Source organism: Arvicola amphibius, chromosome 15 (genome assembly GCF_903992535.2).
Source record: "Arvicola amphibius chromosome 15, mArvAmp1.2, whole genome shotgun sequence".
Lineage (NCBI taxonomy): Eukaryota > Metazoa > Chordata > Mammalia > Rodentia > Cricetidae > Arvicola > Arvicola amphibius.
This window is the reverse complement of record NC_052061.1, coordinates 43,600,119-43,624,154: the sequence shown is the minus strand read 5'-3', so window position 1 is coordinate 43,624,154 and position 24,036 is coordinate 43,600,119. Positions and strand designations below refer to the sequence as shown.

Genomic DNA, 24,036 nt, shown 5'->3' with positions numbered 1-24,036 from the left:
AAACCCTGTCTCAAAAAATACCAATAAAAGAGAGCGGGACGTCCGTCTTCCGGTTGCAGCAGCGTTGGTGGTGTTGATCACCTGGGAGCGAATTAAAAATGATTTTTGTTGAGAAGCGTGCCCAGTGCCACACTGTGGAAAAGGGAGGCAAGCATAAGACTGGACCAAACCTCCACGGTCTGTTTGGGAGGAAGACAGGTCAGGCGGCTGGATTCTCTTACACAGATGCCAACAAGAACAAAGGCATCACCTGGGGAGAGGATGCCCTGATGGAATATTTGGAGAATCCCAAAAAGTACATCCCTGGAACAAAAATGATCTTCGCTGGAATTAAGAAGAAGGGAGAGAGGGCGGACCTAATAGCTTATCTTTAAAAGGCTACTAAAAAGGCTACTACTCCACTGCCTTATTACAAAACAAATGTTTCCTGACTTTTAATGTGTACCATAATTTAATTCATACCCCCAAATTTAGATCATGAATGACTAACAGTGTTTTGTTGGACAGTCCTGATTAAGGAAAACTGACTTGTAGAAAAGTGGATATGATCTTTTTTAAAAGTAATGATTCCAGTTGCATAAACACTGTCACTGCTGCCCCTTTCTCAAGATAAGATTGGACTTAATTATTAAAGTTCTATTTTCCACAAAAAAAAAACAAGAAAGAAAGAAAGAAAGAAAGAAAGAAAGAAAGAAAGAAAGAAAGAAAGAATGTCAGTGGTAGTTTGAGGAAAAGAGAGGATGCTGAGCCTGAGGAGGAGGCAGAAGGGGGACGGTCCAACAGCATACAGCTATTAAACTTCTCCCAGGAGCCACTGGAGCCAAAGCTAGAAGAAACAAGCCAACATCCACTCCAGTCAGCTCTGCTTGGAAACTCTTATAGGCCCTAAGATTGCAACCCATCTGAAAGTCGCGCTAGCCTAACTCTCTATGTGTGCTGATATCTATGGTATCCTCACTCTGTGTGTGTGTGCTCACATCTATGGTATTCTGTGTGTGTATTCACATCTATGATATTCTCTCTGTGTGTGCTCACATCTATAGTCCTGTCATAGTCTCCATTTGGCTGCTGGGGTGAAAGGCACCTCACGGGAGGACAGGTTCATTTTAGCTCCCCCGTCACAGCCCCTCCACGTGACCCCTCCACGTGAGGACCTCTCAGTGGAAGGTGCTCCAGACAGATGATCACACTGTACTCAGCTCACTCCCCTATTCATTCAATCCTGGGCTCAGCCTATGAATCCACCTTCAATTAAGAGGACCTTTCCCCTTAATTAGCCCAATTAAGAAAACACCCTCAGGCCAGCCTACTACAGCCCCACTCCTCAAGGAGACACCCTTCCCAGGTAGTCCTAGATTAGTCAGGTTGACAACCCAAACTATCGCCAGGGGCCAGTGATATGGCTCAGCAGGTAAGGGTGCCTGCCACCAAGCCTTTGATCCCAGTGGAAGGAGAAAACAGATTCCCAAGTCATCCTCTGACCTCTTCGCAAGTGCCATGCATGTTTGCATGTACATGTGCACACACAAATTTACAAAAGTGTACTAAAAAGGATCTTGTGAAACCAGCCGTCACACATGTCCATGTATGTACAGTTACTTATGCGAAGGTGTGCATGTAGAAACCAGATGTCAAACTCAGGTCTCAAGAGCCAGCCACCTGGTTTCTTTAAGCCGTGCTCTCTCACCTGGAGAGACAGGAGGCTGGTCAGCAAGCCCCAGGAATCCATTCCTGCTCCACTCCCCAGCTAAAAGATTACAAACATGTCTGAACTACATCCAGTTGGGGATTGAACTCTGGTCCGCCTGCCTGCGCCCACCCAGGACTGCCTGACTAACCTCCACATCAGATCTCTCGTGGTGAGGTGGCTGGAAAACGGCATCTACTTCCCATGTGGATTAAAAGAAAGAGTGGACTGACCGCCTCAGCCACAAGAAAGGCTCCAGAGCTTCCCCACCCTTATACCATCAAGCCGATGCTGAGGCAGGCTCCACACACAACCCTCCAGCCAAGAGGAGCCTGCCGGCTCAGTCCTGAGGTTTGGAGGCCCGGGCCAGAACAAACACCCTGAGGGCGGGAAGGAATCGCCTCCGCAACACCACCACACTTGACTGAAGCACACCCGGTTTCTGCTGCTCGACTTTAAGTCTCTAAAAATTGAAGTCTGCCCTGGCAAGGGTGGATGACGGGTAGAGAAGGTACAATACTCCTTGGGAAAACTGACCACACAGTGCCCAAGCCCACCACACAGCTGTGTTTAGAAATCTATCCTACGAAAAACAGAAAATTTGCCTAAGTTTAGCTATTTTTAAAAAAAGAAAAGAAAAGTTCCAGAATCAACATTTGACACCGGAAAACACGAGACTACGTAATATCCTAAAAGTAGGGCACTGGTTTAAGAAACAAACCTAAACACTAGACTCATTTCAAACAACATGGAAGACAGACAGGCGCGGAGCAGATTTTCATCACCGGACACTGGGCCCATCTAGCACACGAATTTGTTGAGTGAAATATGTTTGGGGAACTGGGAGATGGCGTCACAGACAGAGCGCTTGCCACTGAGTTCGGATCCCCAGAAAACAACATATAAATGGATGGGTGGATGGATGGATGGATGGATGGATGGATGGATGGATGGATGATGGATGGATGGGTGGGTAGATGGATGGATGGATGGACGGATGGATGGGTTGGGTGGATGCATGGATGCATGGATGATAGATGATGGATAGATGGATGAAGAGGTGGTTTGGAGGGTGTACCTGTAATACCCCTGCCAGGGAGATGGAGACCAGAGGATCCCTGGGGCTCACAGGAAGCCAGTCTAGCTGAGTCAGCAAGATTCAGTGAGAGACCCTGTCTTAAGAAACAAAGGAGAGGGTAACTAAGGAAGACACCTGGAGTCCTCAGACCTCCACACATGTGCACACACAAGAATAGAAAAGAATTACTACAAAAGTTTCTAAAATCAACAAAAATGGTCATCAGACACAGGACAAAATGCAAGTTGTTTGAGGGCTACATATTACCCAGGAGTTTTGAGGGTTTTGTTTTTGTTTTTTTGTAGCAAGACAAACAAAATATATGTTTATTATAGATTAAATCTTTGTTTTGTTGAGACAGGATGCCACCATATAGCACTGGCTCACCTGATACTATGTAGACCAGGCTGGCCTGATACTTCGTATGCCGACCAGGCTGGCCTTAAACTTACAGTGATCCTCCTGCCTCTGCTGCCCAAGAGCTGGGATTACAGATGTGCAAAATGACCACTACTCAATTGCCATACTAATTTCTCTAAGGAGGGAGGGGTGTGCACAAGACCTAGCTGCATTTTTACAGAAATAGACTTCATAAAGATAGCAAAAACTCAAAGTCGGTGTTTCAATTTCTCCACACTGGTTAGGTGAACGTATTAGTTTCCATCCTGCTGTAACACATACCTTAAGACAACTCTAACTCATCATCTCACAGATCTGAGCAGGACCTGTTCTTTGTAAAGGCTCCAAAACTAGCTCCATTAACAGTTCCAGTCTCCAGAAACAGCCTGCATCCCTCGGCCTACGGCACCTTTCTTCAAAACCAACAAAATACCATCTGCATCTCTCTCTCTAACTTTGACCTTCACACCTGTGAGAATCTCTGTGACTACATCAGACCTAGCTCCACCATCCAGGATCATTGTACCATCTCAAGACCTCTGCCAAGAGCCTTTCGACAGGCAGGGCGGCACACTCAAAGATTCCAGGGCTTAAAACATGAATGTCTTCTGAGAGAGGGCAAAACTGATTCACGGCTATGAACTGAACAGCATCTGATTCACCTTGCGTGCCTGGGGGTCACACATCTAGCACAACCCTGTAATGTGGGACATAGCTAACTCCCCTTGGACTCCTGACATCCTGCAGGTGGGCACCCTAACATCCCATTCTGCAGATGGGAAACAAACCTCCTAAACTGAAGAGCTGAGCTTTAAAGGCAGGCCATCCGATCCTGACAATCTCTCCCTTTCTTCCTGCACACTAGGGATTAGCTCTAGGACCCCATTGTGTGCACAGCAAATGCTCGACCACTGACCTCTCTCTATCCCAGTCACGTTCTGCCCCCACCCCTTTCATTTATTTTGTGGGCATGCCATGGCACACAAGGGGAGGTCAGAAGGCAGCCTGAGGAAGCTTGTTCTCTCCTCCCACCATGTGGGTCCCAGGAATCGAACTCATGCAGTCAGTCCCTTTACCCACTGAGCCATTTTGCCAGCCCCCGCTGTGCCTCCGCTCCAGCACACACTTTTTAAAACTTTTTATTTTGAGACATGGCCTTGCTAGGCTGCCCAGGCTGACCTTGTATTTACTGTGTCTTTCTTTTTTTTTTTTTTTTTTTTTTCTTGTTTTGTCTTGTTTTGAAGGGAGGGACAGGAGGGTCTCATGTAGCCCAGGCTGTCTCAAGAACTCCCTATGTAGCCAGCTGATCAGGAACTCCCGGTTCTCCTGTCCCCATCTCCCAAGTGCTGGGATTACAGGTGCGCGATACCCCACCCAGCTCTGAGCTCACTCTATAGTTCAGGCAGGCCTAGAACCTGGGATCCTCCTGCCTCCGCCTCCTGAACAGTTGGAGCAATGGACCAGAAAGAGAGGCCTGTGCCCTGAGACCTTGTTCTACAGCATGGAACACCTGCCACACGATCTTCAATCTCAGTCTCAGTTTTTAAATTAGTTTATAATTATGTAACTATCATCATATGGCAGGAGTGAAAACAGGCAAATCTCAAACATATTATAAAAGACAGCGTTTTGTAAAAACACTAGATCTCACCAAAAAAAAAAAAAACAAAAAAAACAAAAAAACAGGGAGTTTAGGCATTTCGACACACTTCTCCCAGGTGGAAGGACTAAGTGCATGGTTCTCACTCTGTTGTAGTTTTAAATGCTTCTACTGATGAGTTCATGAAACTTCTTTACAGTGGGGGCAGGGAGCTGGGGGGTGTGAGGGGAGGGCTCACTTAGGGATGACTCTGAGCTCACTTCCACAGCAAACCCTCAGGACACATAGCCAGTACTTCTTGCTACCTTAGAGACAGGAATCCCCTCCAGGTAGTCTGCATGACTCTGCAGGGGATGAGGCTGGCAGCAGGACAGGCTGAAGATGCTGCTGAGACCAGAGAGACCTCAGCTCCTGAGGCTGGAGAAGGCACCCACCCCGCCTCCCTCCCCCCCCCCCCCCCGAGTTGGAGTGCATGCTAGCCCCTCCTCCTGCTGCTAAGGTAACTTTGCTACTTTCTTTTCTACAGATTACTAAGCTCCATTTTCTTTGGTCTCGGCACAGAATCCCTCATATGAGCCTGTCAACCCCCCCTGATGTACACCCACCCGTGACCACCAGAACAACTTAGAGGTGCAAGCTGCAGCTTCTTCTCACCGCTGCAGAGCCACGTGTTGAACCGACAGCACTGGAGCTGCTTGCAGAACCCTACACCTCGGGTGCATGCCACTTCTGCAAGCCCAGAACAGCCCAGGCCTCCCCAGCCTGTGGAAGGAAGAAGGCAAGGAGCCAGGCTGCCCAGCACACAGCCTCACATCCTGGGTCTACTCTGGCAGGACCCCCAACTTGGCCACAGCACAGCAGGAGGCGTACCCCACCGGCGGGCGCAGGCTATACCTGGGGTCCCCTCCATATCTCTTGCACTGGCACCTGCTGGTGACCTGGTGTTTCAGCCACCATCTGAGAGGTGCCCTGTTAAGAACCTTCTATCTCCTCTTACAAGCATTCACAAGTTCAGTCCCTGTGACACCTTTGGAACAAATATGCTCTACTGTCCCTCTGTCTTACCCATGAGAAAACTGAAGTCCCAGTTTTACAGATGACAGATGGTGCATACCTGTAATCCCAGCATCGGGGAGCTGGAAGCACGAGACTCTCTACAAGTTTAAGAGCACCATGAACAAGACCCTAGAACAAGGAAAGGAAGAAAAGGGAAAAGGAAAAAAGGAGGGAGAGAAGACAGGCAAAAAAAAAAAAAGGACACAACACAATCACATTGTGTGGGTGAAGAGTGGGCTAGCTCAGAGGTGCTGTCTCTGAGACCCAGACACTGATTATAATCGGGGTCAAACCTGAAGAACCAAGGGCACATGTAGGTCCCTTTCCTGATTAGTCTATCGAGCAGATAAATAGTGGGGGTTGGACCCTCCCCTCTAAACAGCCAGTCTCCTCCTTCCCAAGCACACAGTCCCAGGTGAGGTCTAGCCCTGACGCCCAGGACTGCCCACAAACAGGGCAGTTGGCACCAGAGCATCTAACTTTGTCCACAGTGACACAGTGCTCTGTTGTTTCTGGGCTGCAGCCCGTAGTGACATCCAAGACAGACAGGTAGTGGGGACAAATTCTCTCCAAAAGGTTTCACCAAAGGGTACCCTTTGGAGCTGGGAAGATGGCTCTGTGATAACATGTTTGCTGCGTAAGCATGAGGAGCCAAACTCAATCCCTGCTATCTACATAAAAATGTCTCATGTGCTGGTGTGCACTTGCAATCCCAGCACTGGGAGGAGAAATCAATGAAAACCCCTGGAGCTCACTGGCCAGTCAACCTGGCCTATTTGGCAAGCCCAAGCCCTGTTGAGAGTTCTTTGGGTCTTTAGGGATCATTACTGCCCTGTAATTAATTAATATTAATTAGCATAAAATAAAAACAAACAAACCAGAATAGGACAAAACAAACAAAACCCCACAATACCGTTTAGTTCATTTTGTGTTAACCATCTTCTGGCGGGTATGGGGGTCTGTCCTTACATGTGGTTTTTATAACCAGTGAGATTCTGTTAGGAAAAAAACTAATTTTTCCTTTATGAGTGTTTACCAATTGGAGGTACCTTCTCAGTTAGGGATGAGGGTTTGTGTGCACTTCCCCTCTCAGCCCTGGGACTCCCTCTGACTTAAACCTATGCAGGCCCTATGCATGCTGCCAGTCTTTGTGAGTTTGTGTGCATGTCAGTTGTTTTGCATCTAGAAGGCCTTGGTTCCTTGGTATCCTCCACCCCTATGCCTCTTACAGTCTTCCTCTTCTTCTACAGAGTTGCCTGAGCCCCGAGGGGAGACATTTGATGGAGATATCCCTTTTAGGACAGAGTGTTCCAAGGTCCTCACTCTTTGCACACTGCCCAGCTATGGGTCTCTGTATTTGTTTCCATCCATTGCAGGAGGCGGGAGGAAGAGCCTCTGATGATGAATGAGCGAGCCACTTATCTCTCAGTAAGAGAATGTTATTGGAGTCTTTTTTGCTACATTCCTTTAGCAGAACAGTATTTTTGTTTCATCCTAGGCCCGTGGCCTGTCTAGTCTCAGGTTCTTAGCCACCCAAGCAGTATCAAGCAAGGATTCCATCTGATGGCGTGAACCCTAAATCCAACCAGATGACAGTTGGTGACTCCTATAACTTTGGTGCCACTATTGCACCGGTGTGTCTTGTAGGAAGGTCACCATTGTAGACAACAGAATTTGTAGCTGGGTTGCTGTTTGCCTTCCCTCACTGATAGAGTGCAGAGTACCTTCCAGAACCAGGAGCGCGGACTAGTCGGGAGGGGTGAAGACTCTAGGTAGGCAGTGGTTCAACTTCTTGATGTTCCATGAGTTATATACGTGTTGTCCTTAGCAATTGGGCCTAGCCATCAGTTTGTGGGAAACAAGCCACAGCTTTCCTACATCCCAGTCTAGTGGAGGCATTTTCTCAGTGGGGTTCCCTCCTCTTCAACAACCCTAGGCTTTGTCAAATTGACATAAAACTAGCCAGTACAACATACAAGGAAGGACTTCAGAACGAAGCAGGAGACACAAAAGCCTTCCTTTCTTCCCTTGTCCAGGAGTCAATCTGTACACTTCGTCCAGATTCTCCTTGGCTATCCAGTCTCCCCACACACCCAGAGGACAATCTGGAGTCTCCTCCTGCTTGGTGCATCCAGCACTCCACAGAATGTGTGCATCCCCCTTGGTGCATGCAGCACTCCACAGAATGTGTGCATCCCCCTTGGTGCATCCAGCACTCCACAGAATGTAGCCTCTGCACATGGGGATTGTGGCTTTTCCCTCCTGCTGAAGTGCGGTGTGACTGAGGTCACCATGCTGGAGCCAAGCTGGGAACTCTTGAGCCACATACGGAGTGAAGGCACCGTGAGGGGACAGTGACAAATTTGATCTGGAAGATTTGAGACCACCAGTCACCCTTGTACTAGTCCCTAGGACTTAATCTCCCCATACACAAAATGAGTGTAATCCTTACTGTCACCATGACGACTGAAAATTTTGTGTGCAGGGTATGTTCACTCAGGGGCCAGCACACAGTGAACGTTATTAGAATGCTCTCACCAACATCGTCACCATCATCGTCACCAACACCGTCACAACTGACACAATCATCCTTGTTACCATACCACAGTCTCTCCTACCACCTCCCGCCACCACCATCAGCACCATCAGCATCATTGTCACCATAATCCTCATCGCCAGACCCAGAAACACACCAGCTAAGGACCACCACCAGTGCCTCGGGCCGGGCCACAAGGAGTAGGCCGACTGAGTCCTCTCAGTCTGACCCACCATCTGCTCATTTGCATTTATGGCTCCCACAGTTCCTGCTTCGATATGCCATCCTTGCCGGCCAGCTGCAATTCCTGCCCCTCACGCTCCACACAGGTAGCTCTTCTGCTGTAGCTCAAGGCCTTCCCTTGTCACCACTGGGTTCCCACCGGGTCCCCACACCGAGATAGACAGTACCTTTTCTGCTGTCATCAAGTACAAATGGTGTGGGAGGTCCTTCTGTCTATGTATTGCTTTTACTGGTTAATGGATAAAGAACTGCTTTGAGCCTATGGCAAGGGCAGAACAGAACTAGGTGGGAACAGCTAGGCTGTATGCTGGGAGAAAGAAGGGCGGAGTGGGAGAGAAGCCATGGAGCAGCCGGAGACAGACACTGGGAACTTTATACCTGGTAAACCACAGTCACGTGGCCATATACAGATTAACAGAAATGGGTTAAATTAATATAAGAGTTATCCAATAAGAAGCCAGAGCTAATGGGCCAAGCAGTGATTTAAATAATATGGTTTCTGTGTGATTATTTCAGGTCTAAGCTAGCCGGGCGGCCGGGAAGAACAAGTGGCCTCCTCCAACATACAAAACACAGCAATAACACTAACCACACAGTCCTGACACGTTAGTCTCTGCCTCACCTTCTCTCTTGGGCAGGAACTCCATCTCTCCTCTTTCTCACCCCCCTTCCCCTCCTCCTCCCTCTCCTCTTTCTCCTCTCTTCTTCCCCTTTCTCTTCAGCAGAATCTATACTCAGTCTGATGTCAAATAGGAACAGGAGATAACTCCCACAGACATTTCCAGAGAAAAGTGCCTATACCCACGACACTCCACAGCTCGAAGTAAAGCCAGCATGTATTCAGACAGCTGGTCATCGAAGCCCCACCAACCACTGTACCAGACAGTTCTTTGTGGAGAGGCTGTCCTGTACCCTGATATCTATGCATGGGATTGTCAGTGGTACCCCGATTTCAGCTGTGCCAACCAAGCATGGCTCTAGACCTTGCCACATGCTTTTGGGGTGAGGGGGAGGCAAACCACTGTGCCTGTAACCCTGTCCCTGCCCTAGGTGGCAGGACTCGGTACCTCAGCAAGCCTGCAAGCGAGCATCTACTGCAATGGTTAATCTTCACTGTTAACTTGACAAGACTCGAATCACTCTGGAAACAGGATGAATACTTTTTTTTTTTAAATTGCTTCTTGTCAAGTATTTTGTCTTGGTAGTGAGAATAATAACTGGTTGATCTGAATAAGACCGGCCCTTGTAGGGTAGGGAGGGAGGGATGTGGCGCTGGCCGTTAATCCTAGCACTGGGGAGGCAGAGGCCAATGGATCTGAGTGTTCCAGATTAGCCTAGTCCACAAAGTGAGTGCCTGGACAACCAGGGCTACCCAGAAAAACTGTCTGGAAGACACCTCCCCCCTCCCCCTCCATGCACCCCCACAAAAGAATGGCCCCCATAGGCTGATACAGTTGAATGCTGAGCCACCAGGGAGTGGCACTCTTTAATTAGCAGAATTGGAAGGTGTGGCCTTGCTGGAGAACATATGTCACTGGAGTGGGCCTTAAGGTTTTCAAAATCCCATACCCAGCCCACTCCCTCCCTCCCCCTCTCCCTCTCCCTCTCCCTCTCCCTTCCCCCCTCCCTCCCTCCCTCTCTCTCTCTCTGTTGAGATGACGTTCCCAATACTTCCCCAGTACCATGCCTGCCATGCTCACCACATGATGACACTGGACTAAACCTCTAAAACAGTGAGCAAGCCCCCAATTAATGCGTGAGTTGCCTTGGTCATGGCATCTCTTCACCTCTTCACAGCAACAGAACAGCGACTAAGACAACAATAGCTAATACATTTATCCAAAAGTCACACCGCACTTGCTAGGGACCCTAAAATTGCATGCCCATATAACCCTCATGTACTCCCATTCCCCCCAGATCCCACAATGGCCAGCAGATCCCTCCTGCCTAGGAGCCCTTCAATGAACCCTGTCCCCATTCTTTGCAGCAGGAGACCAGAAGGGGCACTGACTGTCCCCAGTCAGTCCTAAGGCCTGCTCCTTCCAAAGGGTCCAGTGGAGCCTCTCGTCAAAGCTTTTCATCTCGATGGCTTTTCTGCCTCTCCACAGCCGCCTTCACCCCCAGGAACACCTATCACAGCCTGCTCAAAGTCGCAATGCCAGTTTCTCTTTTAGATCTGGCTCCTCTGTCCACCAGAGAACGAGGGAAGGAGGGTAGATACTTCAAATGCATAGGAAAGCAGAAGCAGCGATAATGGCTGCAGAAATCAGGAGTATAGCGCAGGGTTTCTCAAGTGCTGTAGAGCGGGGGAGACCCCTCTGGCGAGGCTCCTCATCGCTCACTCCCAGCCATAGTGTGTGTAGTGGCAACACTGTCCCATCTACAGAGAAAGAAATGCAAACACAGAAAGGTCAAGCCAGCAAACAGGAAGTCAAGACACCTACTGGTTCCCAGCAGGACACTGTGGGCTCCTGAGCATTTGCATCTAATTTAGCAACTGCCGCAGCCCTATCAGGTACCTGGCAGAGCTGTCTCCAAACTAGGGTAGGTTGAGAAGGAAAGAGGCATACACGTTGTCACACACACACACACACACACACTAATATAATAAATTGTTTCTTTAAAAATCTTATTAAGAAATTACTCAACTCTGGTAGTGAATGGACAGGTATAGAAGTCTATGGCAGTGTAGGTGAAGGTGTGGGGACAAACCTCGGGGCTCAAGTGCAAAAGGAAGCTGCTGCTTTTGTGGGGCGATACCAAACTGCCCTAGAAGGTTAAGATACACTGTACCCTTGACCTCAGGCACCCACACCTGTGCACGCAGAAAGGAAGCAAGGGCTGCATCTTCTCCCTCTGTACGTGACTCATGAATTTCACACCAAGCATATGGGGTCCACATAAAAACCTCTACACCAAGCATAGAGAGAAGACTCCATGGTTAAGAGCACTCACTGCTCTGGTAGAGGACCTGGGTTTAGTTCCCAGAACCCACATCAGAGGACCATCTGATGTCCATAGACACCTGCACACCCGTGCACATAAACTCGCGCAAGTACACACCTATAAGGATAAATTTAAATTTAAAAATCGATAAATAAATCTTTAAAAATAAAAAACCTGATTTTAAATCTTTAAAAAAATATTCTAAATCTTTAAAAATATGGCCGGGCGGTGGTGGTGCACACCTTTAATCCCAGCATTCAGGAGGCAGAGGCAGGAGGATTCCTGTGCTTTCAAGGCCAGCCTGTTCTACTGAGAAACTCTGTCTCAAAAAAAGAAAAAAAAAAGAAAAAGAAAAAAGGTGCTTGCTACTTAACCTGACTAAGCATTCTCTTGAACCCATAATCCTCCTGCCTCCAAAGGGTTGGGATTACTGGTTTGACCACCACACCTGGACTTGCATTTATCTCTTTAAATCATGAACTGTAAGTATGTCAAGTTGATTTTGTTTCAATAAAATCAGGACTTCTTAAGCAGACTGCAAAAAAGAAAAAAACATTGTTTCAGCTAGTGAACTACACAACAGGTCCTATTGGGGGTTAAACTGTTACAAAGCCTGCACTTCCCAGAAAGCAGGAGACAGATCTGTGTGCTGATAAGGAGCCAGCCCCAGGCGAAAAGAAACCAAGGAGCTGAAGGTAGCAGTTGCCATTTGCGATAAATAGTTAAATACCCATTCCATGAATGTAGAACATTAGCAGAAGACAGAATATGCTGCTTGTGAGCTTGACATCATTAGCTTCATCCCGAGTCACCTTGGAAAAGTAACCACCTCCATCAGATTGTCCTGTGTCCCTGTCTGCGGGGCATTTTCTCCACTGCAAATGGATGTAGGAGGAGGACCCAGTCCACTGTAGGAGGTGGCATCCCTAGGGTAGCTAGCTGACAGGCCAAAGATAGTAAGCCAAGTTAATGAGCTGTTTTTCCAATGCATCTCTTCATTTCTGTTTTGAGTTCCTGGCCTGGCTTTCCTCAGTGATGAGCTGTACCTATAAGCCGAAATTAATCTTTTCCTACCCTATTTACTATTGTTCACAGTGTGTATGACAACAGAGCTTATGTAGGGTATGGGTGAAGGGTCAGAGGTGAAAGGCACTCTAAGAGTATTTTATATTTTAGACAAGATCTCACTTACAATCCTGCTGTCTCAGCTTTCTGGGTGCTACTATTTTTTTTTTTTTTTTTTTTTTTTTTTTTTTGGTTTTTCGAGACAGGGTTTCTCTGCGGCTTTGGAGCCTGTCCTGGAACTAGCTCTTGTAGACCAGGCTGGTCTCGAACTCACAGAGATCCGCCTGCCTCTGCCTCCCGAGTGCTGGGATTAAAGGCGTGCGCCACCACCGCCCGGCTGGGTGCTACTATTTTAAAAGTACATTATAGTTTTTCAATGAAAAGCTGCTTAGGGGGCTGCCAAGATGGCTCTGTGGACAAAGACTCTTGCCAACAAGCCTGATGACTTAAATTTGATCCCTGGGGCCCACGTGGTAAAAAGAGAGGATCAACTCCTATGTAAGTTGTCCTCTTGCCTTCACATGCTTGCCAAAACACACACATATGCAAAGAAATTACTATAAAAAAAATTTTGGTAACTGTTCAACAGGGACCAGGAGACCGATCATTTGGCAGAGTGTTTGTCTCACACGTACAAAGCCCTGGGTTCCATCCTCGGCACTGAATTAAAAAAAAAAAAAAAAAAAAAAGAACAGCAGAACAGCATTGTGGTACACACCTCTTATCCCAGCCCTGAGAGCTAATGGCAGGAAGATCATAAACTGAAAGTCATCCTTAGCTACGTCCCGGGCTAGCTTGGGCTACATGATACATGAGGTCCTTCTAAAGCAAGCATGACTGGCAAGATCACCCAGTGGCGAAAGGCATTTGCCCCCAAACCTGCTAACCTGAGTTCTGTCTCAGGAGAGAACCGACTCCCACACATGGTCCCCTGACATCTCTACAAATGCTGTGGGCACGAACACATCCACGCATGCAGACCAAAATAAACAAAACACATCTTAATAAATACAGTTAAAGCACACTTCTGCAACTAAAAATTGCTTAAGTGCCATGACTCTGTTTGCTACAGGCAATCTCCTCAGAGAGCCCAGGAACTGAGCCAACAGCCCAGTGTAAGGGGACGGGCATGAGGGAGTGCACAGCCAGGACCAGAGCATCATCTGAAAGCCGCAAAACATCCAATAATTCTCCCCCTGTGCCTTTAAACACCAAAGTAAAAACCTCTTGCTGCTGCAGTTTGCAATAAAATAAATAAATACATCATTAGCCTTCTGGCTACCAAGCTCCCAGCCTCCCCAGGCCCCAGTGAGTCCTTCAGAAGCCAGACAGCTAGACAGCTTTGGGAACCACATGAACTCTGCTGCTGTTTCAATATCATGGCCGAGTTGACCAACTGGGGTTGCTGTCGTTTCACAAGAACTTCCCTGGATCAACTTCCCCCACCTGCTCTCAACCCCACCCCACCCCACCCCCACTCCCATAAAGTGGAAACACTTTTGTCTTTAAAACTATGGACCAAACCAACATTCATCCTGACAAAACGAGGCAGATAAAGGCTGGAGGATACACAGGCGCTTCTCTGGAGGGCAGGGCCGATGGCCCTCCCCGCCCGGCCCGGCAAGTACTCACAGAAGCCCTCGATCTTGTCCGCAGTCTTGCTCCACGCCACCTGCCGAGTCTCCATGATCACCTGCACCGTCCTACGCTCTGAGGTGCCCTTGCGGGCACTGAATACAGTCATCACCGTCCCGAGCTCCAGGGCTCGCTTGATCTGACTCTTCTCATATTCTGGGAGGGTGTCCACGTTGATCATGGTGGTCATTGTCAGCCACTCCAGAGAGAGAGAAGCAGCAGGAGAAATACAGAGGCTGCCAGGGAAAGAAGCAGGAGAAAGAAAAAAATATGAACTGAGGTGGGCGAGTGAAGGAGGTGTCAGTATCAGGAGGCAAGAGCCTGTCTCATTCCCATCAGACTGAGGGACAGCTGAAGGTTCCAGTGCTGAGAGCCCTTGGTCACTCAGAGAGTGGAGCCGGAAGGCAGAGGTTTAAGTGCAGTCTGGGCAAAGAGCAGGTCCCTGGCTAGCCTCAGCGACCCACCGACCCCACCACTGCTAGACAAACTTTGAATAACCAAATCACCACAGCTTCATAGGTGACCCTCCTCTCTTCTCGTCCAAATTTGAATAACCAAAGCAGTTCAGTTAGGTAACCTCTGCTCTCCAACGGTGCTTCTCACCTGCTGGAAGACTCCTCGCTATCCATTTACAACAAAATTAGAGCAACTGGTTCCTCTGCATAACAACGAGGCAGAAAGGGCAGAAAATGCCCAGGCCTGGCACCCCCCAACAAACCCAGGGGTGGAGTCCTGCTTCTCCACTCCTCCAGGTCCACTCCATCCCCTCTTGCTTTTATTTATGGTTTTTCAATTGTCGTCATAGCTCGTTTGAAACAGGGTCTCTCTCTAGGTAGTCCTGGAACTCACTCTGTAGACCAGGCTGGTCTCGAACCCAGAGATCCGCCTGCCTCTGCTTCCTGAGTGCTGGGATTAAAGGTGCATGCCACCACCAGCTCATCCCATCCCTTCTTTAGGGTACAGTTCTGGCTATTTCTAAGTCCCAAGGGGAACCTGCTGCCTCCAGCAACAGAGAAGATCCAGAGGTCTCGGGAGCAGGGCAGTCCAACAGGTAGCTGGGACTTAAGAGAGTGCTCCAGTCATTGTCCGGACTTTCTCATTCTCCCAAAGCCACTACAGGTGTAGTACCATAGTAGGGACAGTACGCTTGCCTTCTCTAAGGAGCTCTCTACTGGTCCCTGAACCTTGCTTCTTGCCCTGGGCCTCTGAGATTTCTCAGCCCAGTGGCTGGCGGCATTTTAGAATACAAATCCAGTTCCATCACTCCTCAGCCCAAAGCCCTATAGCCCTTGAACCTGCTAGATGGGGCGTTGTACCTGTACCAGGGGCACCACGCCCTTTGGGCCTCATTTCCAGCCATGCAAAGGAAGGTAACATTACCTCCCTCATGGGGTTGTGAGCACTCAACAAGATTACCTGTCACCTCAGGCCCTCAACACAAGGACAAAAGACCCTTGTGGTGATGCATGCCCTAGCACTTGGAAGCAGGGAGCAGGGGAATCAACTCAGGGTCAACCTTGGCTACACAGTGAGTTAGAGACTACCCTAGGCTTCACAAGACAGTACCTCAAAACAGTGGGGAGAAAGAGTTTGATGGAGAGCTGGCTCAGCAGTTAAGAACACCTGCTGCTCTTGCAGAGGACCTGGGTTCAGTTCCCAGCATCTATGTCAGGCAGCTCACAACCACCCATAACCCCAGCTCCAGGGGCGGGCCTGATGGCCTCTTCTGACCTCCACGGGCACCAGGCACTCACATGACACATAAACAGACATGCATGAAAATACTCAAACACATTTTAAAAAAATCAACTAAGAGGGTGCACTCTGGGTCTGTAACCTCAGCTCCTCCTGCCTGGTCCCCCGGTTTTTATTCCATATCCACCGAGGTTACCAAGCAGCACTAAAGAGCTATCCCAGGCCAAAGAACTGGAAGTGAGAGGCAGGCACTGGACTAGGGCTGTTAGGGCTTCTAACCTGCTCAGTCACTAGACAACCTGCCCTGAGTCTCAATCCTCTCACGTGCAAAATGGGGCTGAATTACCCTAGGGTATGGAACACCGGTGTGGTTTTAGGGACTGAGAGCTGACGGATAAATGTTTAGGTGCAGCAGGGCATGTTGATACGCTCCACAGTGTACCAGCCAGGTAACCGGCACTCTCGGTATTGACTCCACTTGGCTTGGGAACTAGGATGCAAACGCCAGGAAGTAGGGAGAGGCCCAGGCCTTGCCCTTTGCCCCTTCATCACCACATCACATACATGTCTGTTTATGTGGGAGTGCTAGGCATGGGAAGTCATTCTCGCCACTGTTCCCGGTCTACTGCCTGAACACACCAAGGCAGAGTCCAACACAGTGTCACCCCCTAGGCGCAGTAAGACCAGCCCGGATTTAGTCCTTAGCACCACATAAATAGGGCATGGTGAAGTCTGTAAGCCCAGCGCTAGGGAGGGGGGAGCAAGATCAGAAGGTCAAAGTCAGCCACAGTTAAGGCCAGCTTGACCTATACTAGACCCTATCAAAATAAAACTGGGCGTGGTGCACACACCTGTAACCCCAGCACTTGGGAGGCAGAAGCAGGAGGGTTGTTAAGAGTTCAAGCCCAGCCTGGGCTACAGAGAGAGACTCAGTTGGAGGAACAGTCTTTTAGTCCAAGGGAACGGGCTCTGATACAGGCCAGGATGCAAGCTCAGAAAGGACACCCTGAGCTCTCCTGTCCCTTCAGGAGCTACCTCACACACTGCTACAATGATGCTATCAGTTACCCAGGTTAGCCACTGGGTATGTTAAAGGAGGATTCCCAGGCTATTTTGTTGTTTTGGAAAGAAAAACCAGAAGCATTGTGGAAGCTGCTAGGCCCCCTGGAAAGGAGCTATTAATCCATTCTTCCCTAGACATCACACCAGGTCACCCCAGGTACTTCACTGACGAATGTCTGGGGAATAGGGCTGAGGATATGGCTCAGGGGTAGAGCACTTCCCCACCAAGAGCAAAGCCCTGAGTTCAATTCCCACCACCACTGAGGGAAGGGAGGGAAAGCCTGAGGTTTGAAAACTCAAAGTCCATCCAGAGAGGAGAAAATCATACTACCGAGGTCACACATGCAGGTTGACACAAAACATGAAGACAGTCATTTGAGGCTGATCCTTCAATGCCTGCTTTCTGGAACTCAGAATTCTGGCAGAATTTAACCAAATCCTAACAAAACTGGCTACGTTAAAGAGTGGGTCGAGAACTGGTTTGTCCAGGGTCACACAGCTTACAAGTGGAAGAACCAGGCCTTGAAGCTGGTCCCCTACACACAGCTCGGAACGGCACACAACGTTCTGATCAGGCATCTCCTCAGGTCCCCACTGCCTGGTGCCCAGGAAAGGTTCTCCAGGGAGATGAAAGCCTGGCTCTCAAGCCCTGAAGCAACACCACGCTGCAAACAGATTCTGGATGGACCACCAGATTGTGTCCAGCTCAGATAGAATCCCAAGCCTTAGCACCCAAGGCAAGAAGGTCTCCAGGCGACTGTGACCCCAGAGCAGGACCCTAGCCATAGGACAACTCCCTCTTTGCTTCTGCTTTATTCTTCCCAAAATAATAAAATAGCCTGGACATCCACCCTCCCCTCTGTGGGTAACCTGGGCAACACAAGCATGGCCAGGAGGGAGGGATAAGAAGAGACTTCATTTTTTACACTTCTATGGTCTTCACACTTTGAAACCAACTTCTCATACACAAGAACCCCAAAACAGGAAACAGGGAGCGTCCTTCTCTTGAAAACACTCTGCACATTTGGGTCAGTGCTGGTTTTTAGCCAAAACCCCAAAAAGAATTCTCCTAGACTTTGGCTCAGATGAACCCTTGCATATTGCCTGTCCCTCCAACTGCAGGAGGATTGCTGGAGTTCATCTCCATTCATTCATCCTAAGGCCATCAGGAGAAGCCAAGTTCCAACCCAAGAACCAAGCAATGTCCACCACTAGAGGTGGAAGTGAAAACAGGTTTGACATTTTTTTAAGGGCACCTGTAAGCATCTTCTAAATTATAACTATGCAAATTTTTGATCCAGAAAGCATGCATGTGCAGAGACATCCGTGAAGATGCTCAACACATGCTCAGAGAGACATCCGTGAAGATGCTCACAGGACCATAAAATCAGGAAACACTGACTCTTCATCTCTGGGGGTGAGGGAGAGAAAGAACCTTTGTATAAATAATGGAAATGCTCAGGCCAGGGGTATTGGTACACCAGTTGTCCCAGCGCTTGGGAGGTGGAGGCAAGAAAATCAAAAAGTTCAAGGTCAACCTGAACTACACAATGAGATCCTATCTTACAAATAACAAAAATCTTAAAATGTATAGGAGCTATGGAAAAGAATGAACTTCTAGCCGGGTGGTGGTGATTCACCCTTTAATCCCAGCACTTGGGAGGCAGAGGCAGGCGGATCTCTGTAAAGTTGAGGCCAGCCTGGTCTATAGAGCTAGTTCCAGGACAGCCAGGGCAATGATTACACAGAGAAACCCTGTCTCGAAAGACCAAAAGAAAACAAAAGAATTAATAAGCAATTTGATCTCGGGAGATTCGTAAGTTATTTTGATAAAAAGAAACTTACAAACCAGTGAGTTATAAATGTTGTTATTGCGATACATTAAAAAATTAAAAATTTCACAAAGGTTGCTTGTAAATCCACAGGAAGGATCACTGGGAACGACTGGGAGGAACCAGGTGGATCGGTCGACTTTATGTTAATTGATACAAAAAAGCCCTTCTATATTTGCAGAAGCTTTCCTACCAGTAACTTCCCACCAACTCCACCCAGGAGGCGCGAAGGGGTGCTTCATTGGACACTCCCGCTCGGGCTCCTCCAAAGGACCTCCTCACACGCCCCGCCTCACCTCGCCTCGTCTGAGAGGCAGCAGCACCCAGCAATTTCAAGCATCAGTAAGATCCACAACCAAAATCCCCTGGGGCTGCTATGCTGAGGCTCACAACCGTGCAAAATGGCTAACAGCCTACGGCCAGCCCGGACCCTAACATCCTGTAAGTGTCCGGCAGAAGCAAAAGCAGAGGCCATGCATGACCTGCGCCCAACAGAAAGGGCCTTTTGCCGCCAGGGTAAGGAACTTCAGGGCGCCTCTTTCAAGGCCCCAGCAAACAAACTCTGGGCCAGTACAGCGCCAGGAGAGAAAACTGGACTCGGAGGGGCTCCTCGCTGTCTGCTGTGTCACAAAAATGGAACTGAAAGTCAAATGAAGGTCTCAGAGAGGAGGCCACCTGTTTTTCGGATGTGTCGCCCCCACACCCTGACAGCCTCTCACTAATTTGAGAGCAGGGTACCGAAAGGACCCGCCCCAGTCTCTACAGACATCAACCTCCGGGGTCCATATACAACCCACCTTTCCCTCGAATTCTGGTTCCCCGCGGGGCAAAGGACCCCTTGGAGATCCCCATACCAAAAAGAAAAGCGCATTTCTGAGTACAGGTGCGGGAGGGGCGGGTCTTGGGAATCGCGTGTGGAGAAAGGGCTGCTCCGCCCCGTCCCTTGAGCTACCTGTGAACTACTGGGAAGTACTGTCCCGAGTTCAAAATTAAGTGTCCGGGCTGTCCCGCAAGCGAGGACGTGCCTCCAGAGCAGGACCCTCAGCCGCAGGAGCCTTGAAGGCCAACGCTCCAGTCACCCCAGCATCCGGAGCCGCGTCTCTCATTCAAACCCTGGTTGGCCACCACACGTCTCGGAGAGGTGGCGCCAGCCCGGGGGAGGAAGTGGCCGGCGGCTGGGCCGGGTTGTCCCCAAGCAAGGTTCCCCAGGGCACACCCGGCCACCTGCTTGAATCGCGCACCCCAGCCCTGCCCTCACCCTCTGCCTCGCGCTCTGTCGCAGTCCCCACCCAATGCGCGGTGCCAGCTCGCGGGTCCCTCCAGAGCTCACGCAGGTACCCAGGCGCCCAGTCCCTCCAGACTACTCACCTGGGCGTGCCACCGGAGCGCAGCCACCCGCCCGATCCCTGGGCCTGCCAGCCACGGGTGTGTGTGGGAGGGGGGCGCACAGGGGTCCCCGCGTGCAGCAGCCGCCTGGAGCCGGGACTGTCCGGTAGCACACGTCTTGTTCAGCCGGGCTCCTACTTCTGCTTTGGCAGCGGTCGCGCCACGTGACTCCTCGGGGCCGCCCCCCTCAACGCGCCGCCCTGTCCCAAGGCGGGTCCCGACCCGCCAGAGCACCCCAAAAGTTCACGCCCTGAGCCACGCCTCTACCCGCCTAGGGGGAAACTGAGGCAGCCCCGGGATAACCTACCTAACTGCAATCACTTAGCCAAATGAACAAAAATTTTCCAGGAACATCAGCGTGTTGGGGACACCTCTGCATACAGATATCCTGCATGCATTTACTATCTTTCCTCCACTCGGAGCTGACAAGAGTTGAAGTCAGTGCATTTCTTCCTACGTTAGACGCCATAAGTAAACCAGCCTCAGTTTCCCTCTCTGCACAACAGATAAAAAACAGTGCCAGGCCCAATGTTTGTTGCAAAGAGTAACTGGACACTAGAGAATTGGCGCCTTGGTTTGGGGCTTTTTGTTGATGTTGCTGTTTGTTTGGGGGTGTTGTTTGTTTTTGTTCTTGGGGTTTTTTTGGTTTGGGGTGGTTTTTTTTTTTTTTTTTTTTGTTTTTTCGAGACAGGATTTCAGAATTTCTCAGTGTAACAGAGCCCTGGCTGTCCCAGAAGTCAATCTGTAGATCAGGCTGGCCTCAAACTCATAGAAATCCTCCTGCCTCTGTCTCCCTAGTACTGGGATTAAAGACCTGCGCCACTGCTGTCTGTCTTACATGTTTTTAATCTTTTCTTTCTTTTTAGTTGTTTGTTTGTTTATTTGTTTGTTTTAGGTATGGTCTCTCAGTGTAGTCCTAGCTATCTTAAAGCCTGATACCTGGACCAGGCTGGCCTCGAACTCACAGAAATCTATCTGCTTCTGCCTTCCGAGTATTGGCATCAAAGACATGTGCTACCACTGCCCGGCGCACACTAAATCTCTCATCAAAGAGACCATGATAACATGAACCACCTGATTCAGAAATAATAACTAAATCTGGGGGGGGGCACTTTGGTATGTTTTTAAAAAACTTCAACTTGTATTATCATTAGGGGATTTTATTTCGTTTGAGACAAGGCCCTCAAATTCACAGTTACCTTCCATCTTCTGCTTCCTAAGTGTTGGAATTACAGGTGTGAGCTACCATACCTAGTTTTGTTTTGTTTGGGGGGTTTTGTTATTGTTGTTGTTATTGATAATGGTGATGGATTTTTGTTTTGGGGTGTGTGTGTGTGTGTGTGTGTGTGTGGTTTGGGGAGCCTTGCTCTCTCATGCTACCCTACACTTGAACTTGACTGGCTAGTGCCTGACAGACAACCTCATGAAGATCACAAGCAAGCATGGCTACAGCTTCACCACAGTGGCTGCCTGGGAAATCATGAATGCCAAAGAGACGCCATGTTGCGCCATCCTGGACTTCAAGGAGTAGATGGCCCCTGGGGCGTCTTCTGCTCGCCTTCGAGATGGGACAGAAGCTTCCTAATGGCATGGTTCCAGCCTTGATTCCGGGTCACTCGCCTTCCATTCATGCACAGTGAGATGGACCCGAGGGGGAAGGCACTTGCCACCAAGCCTGCCAACCTATGTTCTGGTCCAGGGACCCACGTGATGTCAGGAGGGAACTGACTCCTGGTAGCTCTCCTCTGACCTCCAAAGCTGTGCTGTGGCACTCCCAGGCTTTCTTATGAAACGAATTAATTAATTAATGCAAAAGAGACTCAAGGTCACTAAAGACAGCAGGGCATGGGACATGACCCGGCTGACAAGTCAGGGCCCTCTCTTTGGAGCAGAGCAGTGGATCTCAACCTTCCTAAAGGCTGCCACCCTTTAAAACAACTCTTCATGCTGTGCCGACCCCCAACCAAGAGATTATTTCATTTCTACTTCATAACTATAAGTTTGCTACTGTTACAAATCGTAGTGTAAATATTCTCGGAGAGAGAGGTTTGGCAAAGTGGTCACGGCCCAGAGGTTGAGAACCGCTGGAGTAGAACATGCTAGAACCACAGAACATCACACTTCAGTCGACAAATCAGGCGGCAAGCCCATCACACAAGGGCTGCTGGTCTCGCAGACTTGAAGGAGACCACGTGACACAGCACAAACACACCATTGAGCCGCAGTTGCTTATTCCAGATCTGAAGGAGCTCTCAAACCTGGGCCTACTCACCCCTGAAGTGGTCAGGTCCAAACGACTACCCTGCCCCTGGGCCTTACCATTCTGAACCCCCAGCCCTGGCACCAATAGTGACAAGAAAAAGCCCAAGTGCCTTTGAGTCTGGTTTCCTTTCCTGGCATTGTTCAAAGTACGTAGCCCCTGGGGACAGGCTGAGTCCCAGCTGCTGAGAACCAGGCTCTGGGAGAGGAAGTACCACCCAGAACTGGTTGGCAAACCTGGCAGCTTCCACAGCAGGCAGGTCCAACCCCTCTGACTGACTAGGGAGGACCTGGGACCTTACTGCTGTCGTTGCAGATCTCCGGTTTCTCAAACCTGCAATCCTGTTGAGACAGGCTTAGTCATTCAACCAACACAAACCAAGTGCCTAGAAAGGAGCCAGGCACTGTTTGGCTCCAGGGCTGCTGCCGAAATCACCGCAGCCCAATCCAGTGAGCCTAGAGTGGGTTGGCGGGCTAGGCAAAATAAGGTACTCATGAGTCAGGTCACAATCCCGGTTTTAGTACTCACATCTGTGTGGTCTGTATAGACTGACGTCATGATTGCTCCTCGGTGTGGTTAAGGCAAAGGGTTTTTATTGTAGATACGCGAGAAAGAACAGCCAGAGGCGTTTGGAAGAGTCCAGAGCAGAAAGAGAAAGAAGTAGGCTAAACATGACCAACAGACTGGCCCCCTATCCCTTAGAGAAGCAGAAACAGAGCGTGGGGGGGGGGGGAGTAGGGGGAAGATGGGGCGGGGGAGACAGAAACTATATTGAAAATAACAAGGTTATAAGGTTAATGCCTTACTAGAGGGAGTTTAGGGTGGGAAGAGTTGGGGCACAGCATGGACTCTGAAAAGTGGAGCAGGTGCTTTTCTTAGGGACCCTGGAGGCGGCAGTGCTTGGGTAATGCTAACAGGCATCACAAACAGCCGACTGTCCTTTCTACCAGTGATAAGGAGTCCTTTTTGCCGAGGGGAACCGGCTGCACAAGTTCCTAAGGAATGCTGGCTTTTGTCTCACCACCAGAAATCCTCCAGAAGTCCAGGCCTGCCTTTTGGAGTCTGAGGAATTGGAGTCTCCTTTGCACCTGACATGGCCCTGTACAGAATTCCTGACTTTGGTAAGCCTCGTTCATCTTCCAGCTCGGGGAACAGGGTTGCTGTCAGGCGATGCGTCAGGTGAGCAGGTCCTGGACTGGGGACTTCCTAAGAACCATTACTGCTCAGAGAGGACTCTATCTGAGGTTGACACTGCAGTCCCCACGCGAGGGAGGGTGTTCAGCACTCTGCACTGCTCTGCTGAGATGCAAGCTGTTGCATTTGACATCAAGATTAATGGTTCAAAATAAAAAGAAACTATATAGTTATCCGGTCACGGTGGCACATGCCTGTGATCCCAGCACTCAAGAGCTGAGGCCAAAGAAGGATGAGTTCAAAGCCAATCTGGGGTATATAGAAACATTCTTATCTTTTTTTTTTTTTTTTTAGAAATGGGGTCTCAGGGCTGGAGAGATGGCTCAAAGGTTAAGAGCACTAGCTGCTCTTCCAGAGGTCCT

At 49.4% G+C, this 24,036-nt stretch overlaps 1 protein-coding gene across 1 annotated transcript in view; it reads right to left on the bottom strand.

The window, feature by feature from the left end:
* Nucleotides 1-20,341, bottom strand: part of Plcg2 (phospholipase C gamma 2) — a 123,243-nt gene extending 102,902 nt beyond the window's left edge. The window contains exons 1-2 of the mRNA XM_038312744.1: nucleotides 20,203-20,341; nucleotides 14,243-14,481 (exon numbers count right to left, since the gene is read on the bottom strand). Coding sequence (XP_038168672.1) covers nucleotides 14,243-14,435 — 193 coding nt within the window. The 5' untranslated portion in view covers nucleotides 14,436-14,481; nucleotides 20,203-20,341. The remainder of the gene's footprint in view (nucleotides 1-14,242; nucleotides 14,482-20,202) is intronic.
* Nucleotides 20,342-24,036: the final 3,695 nt, after the last annotated feature.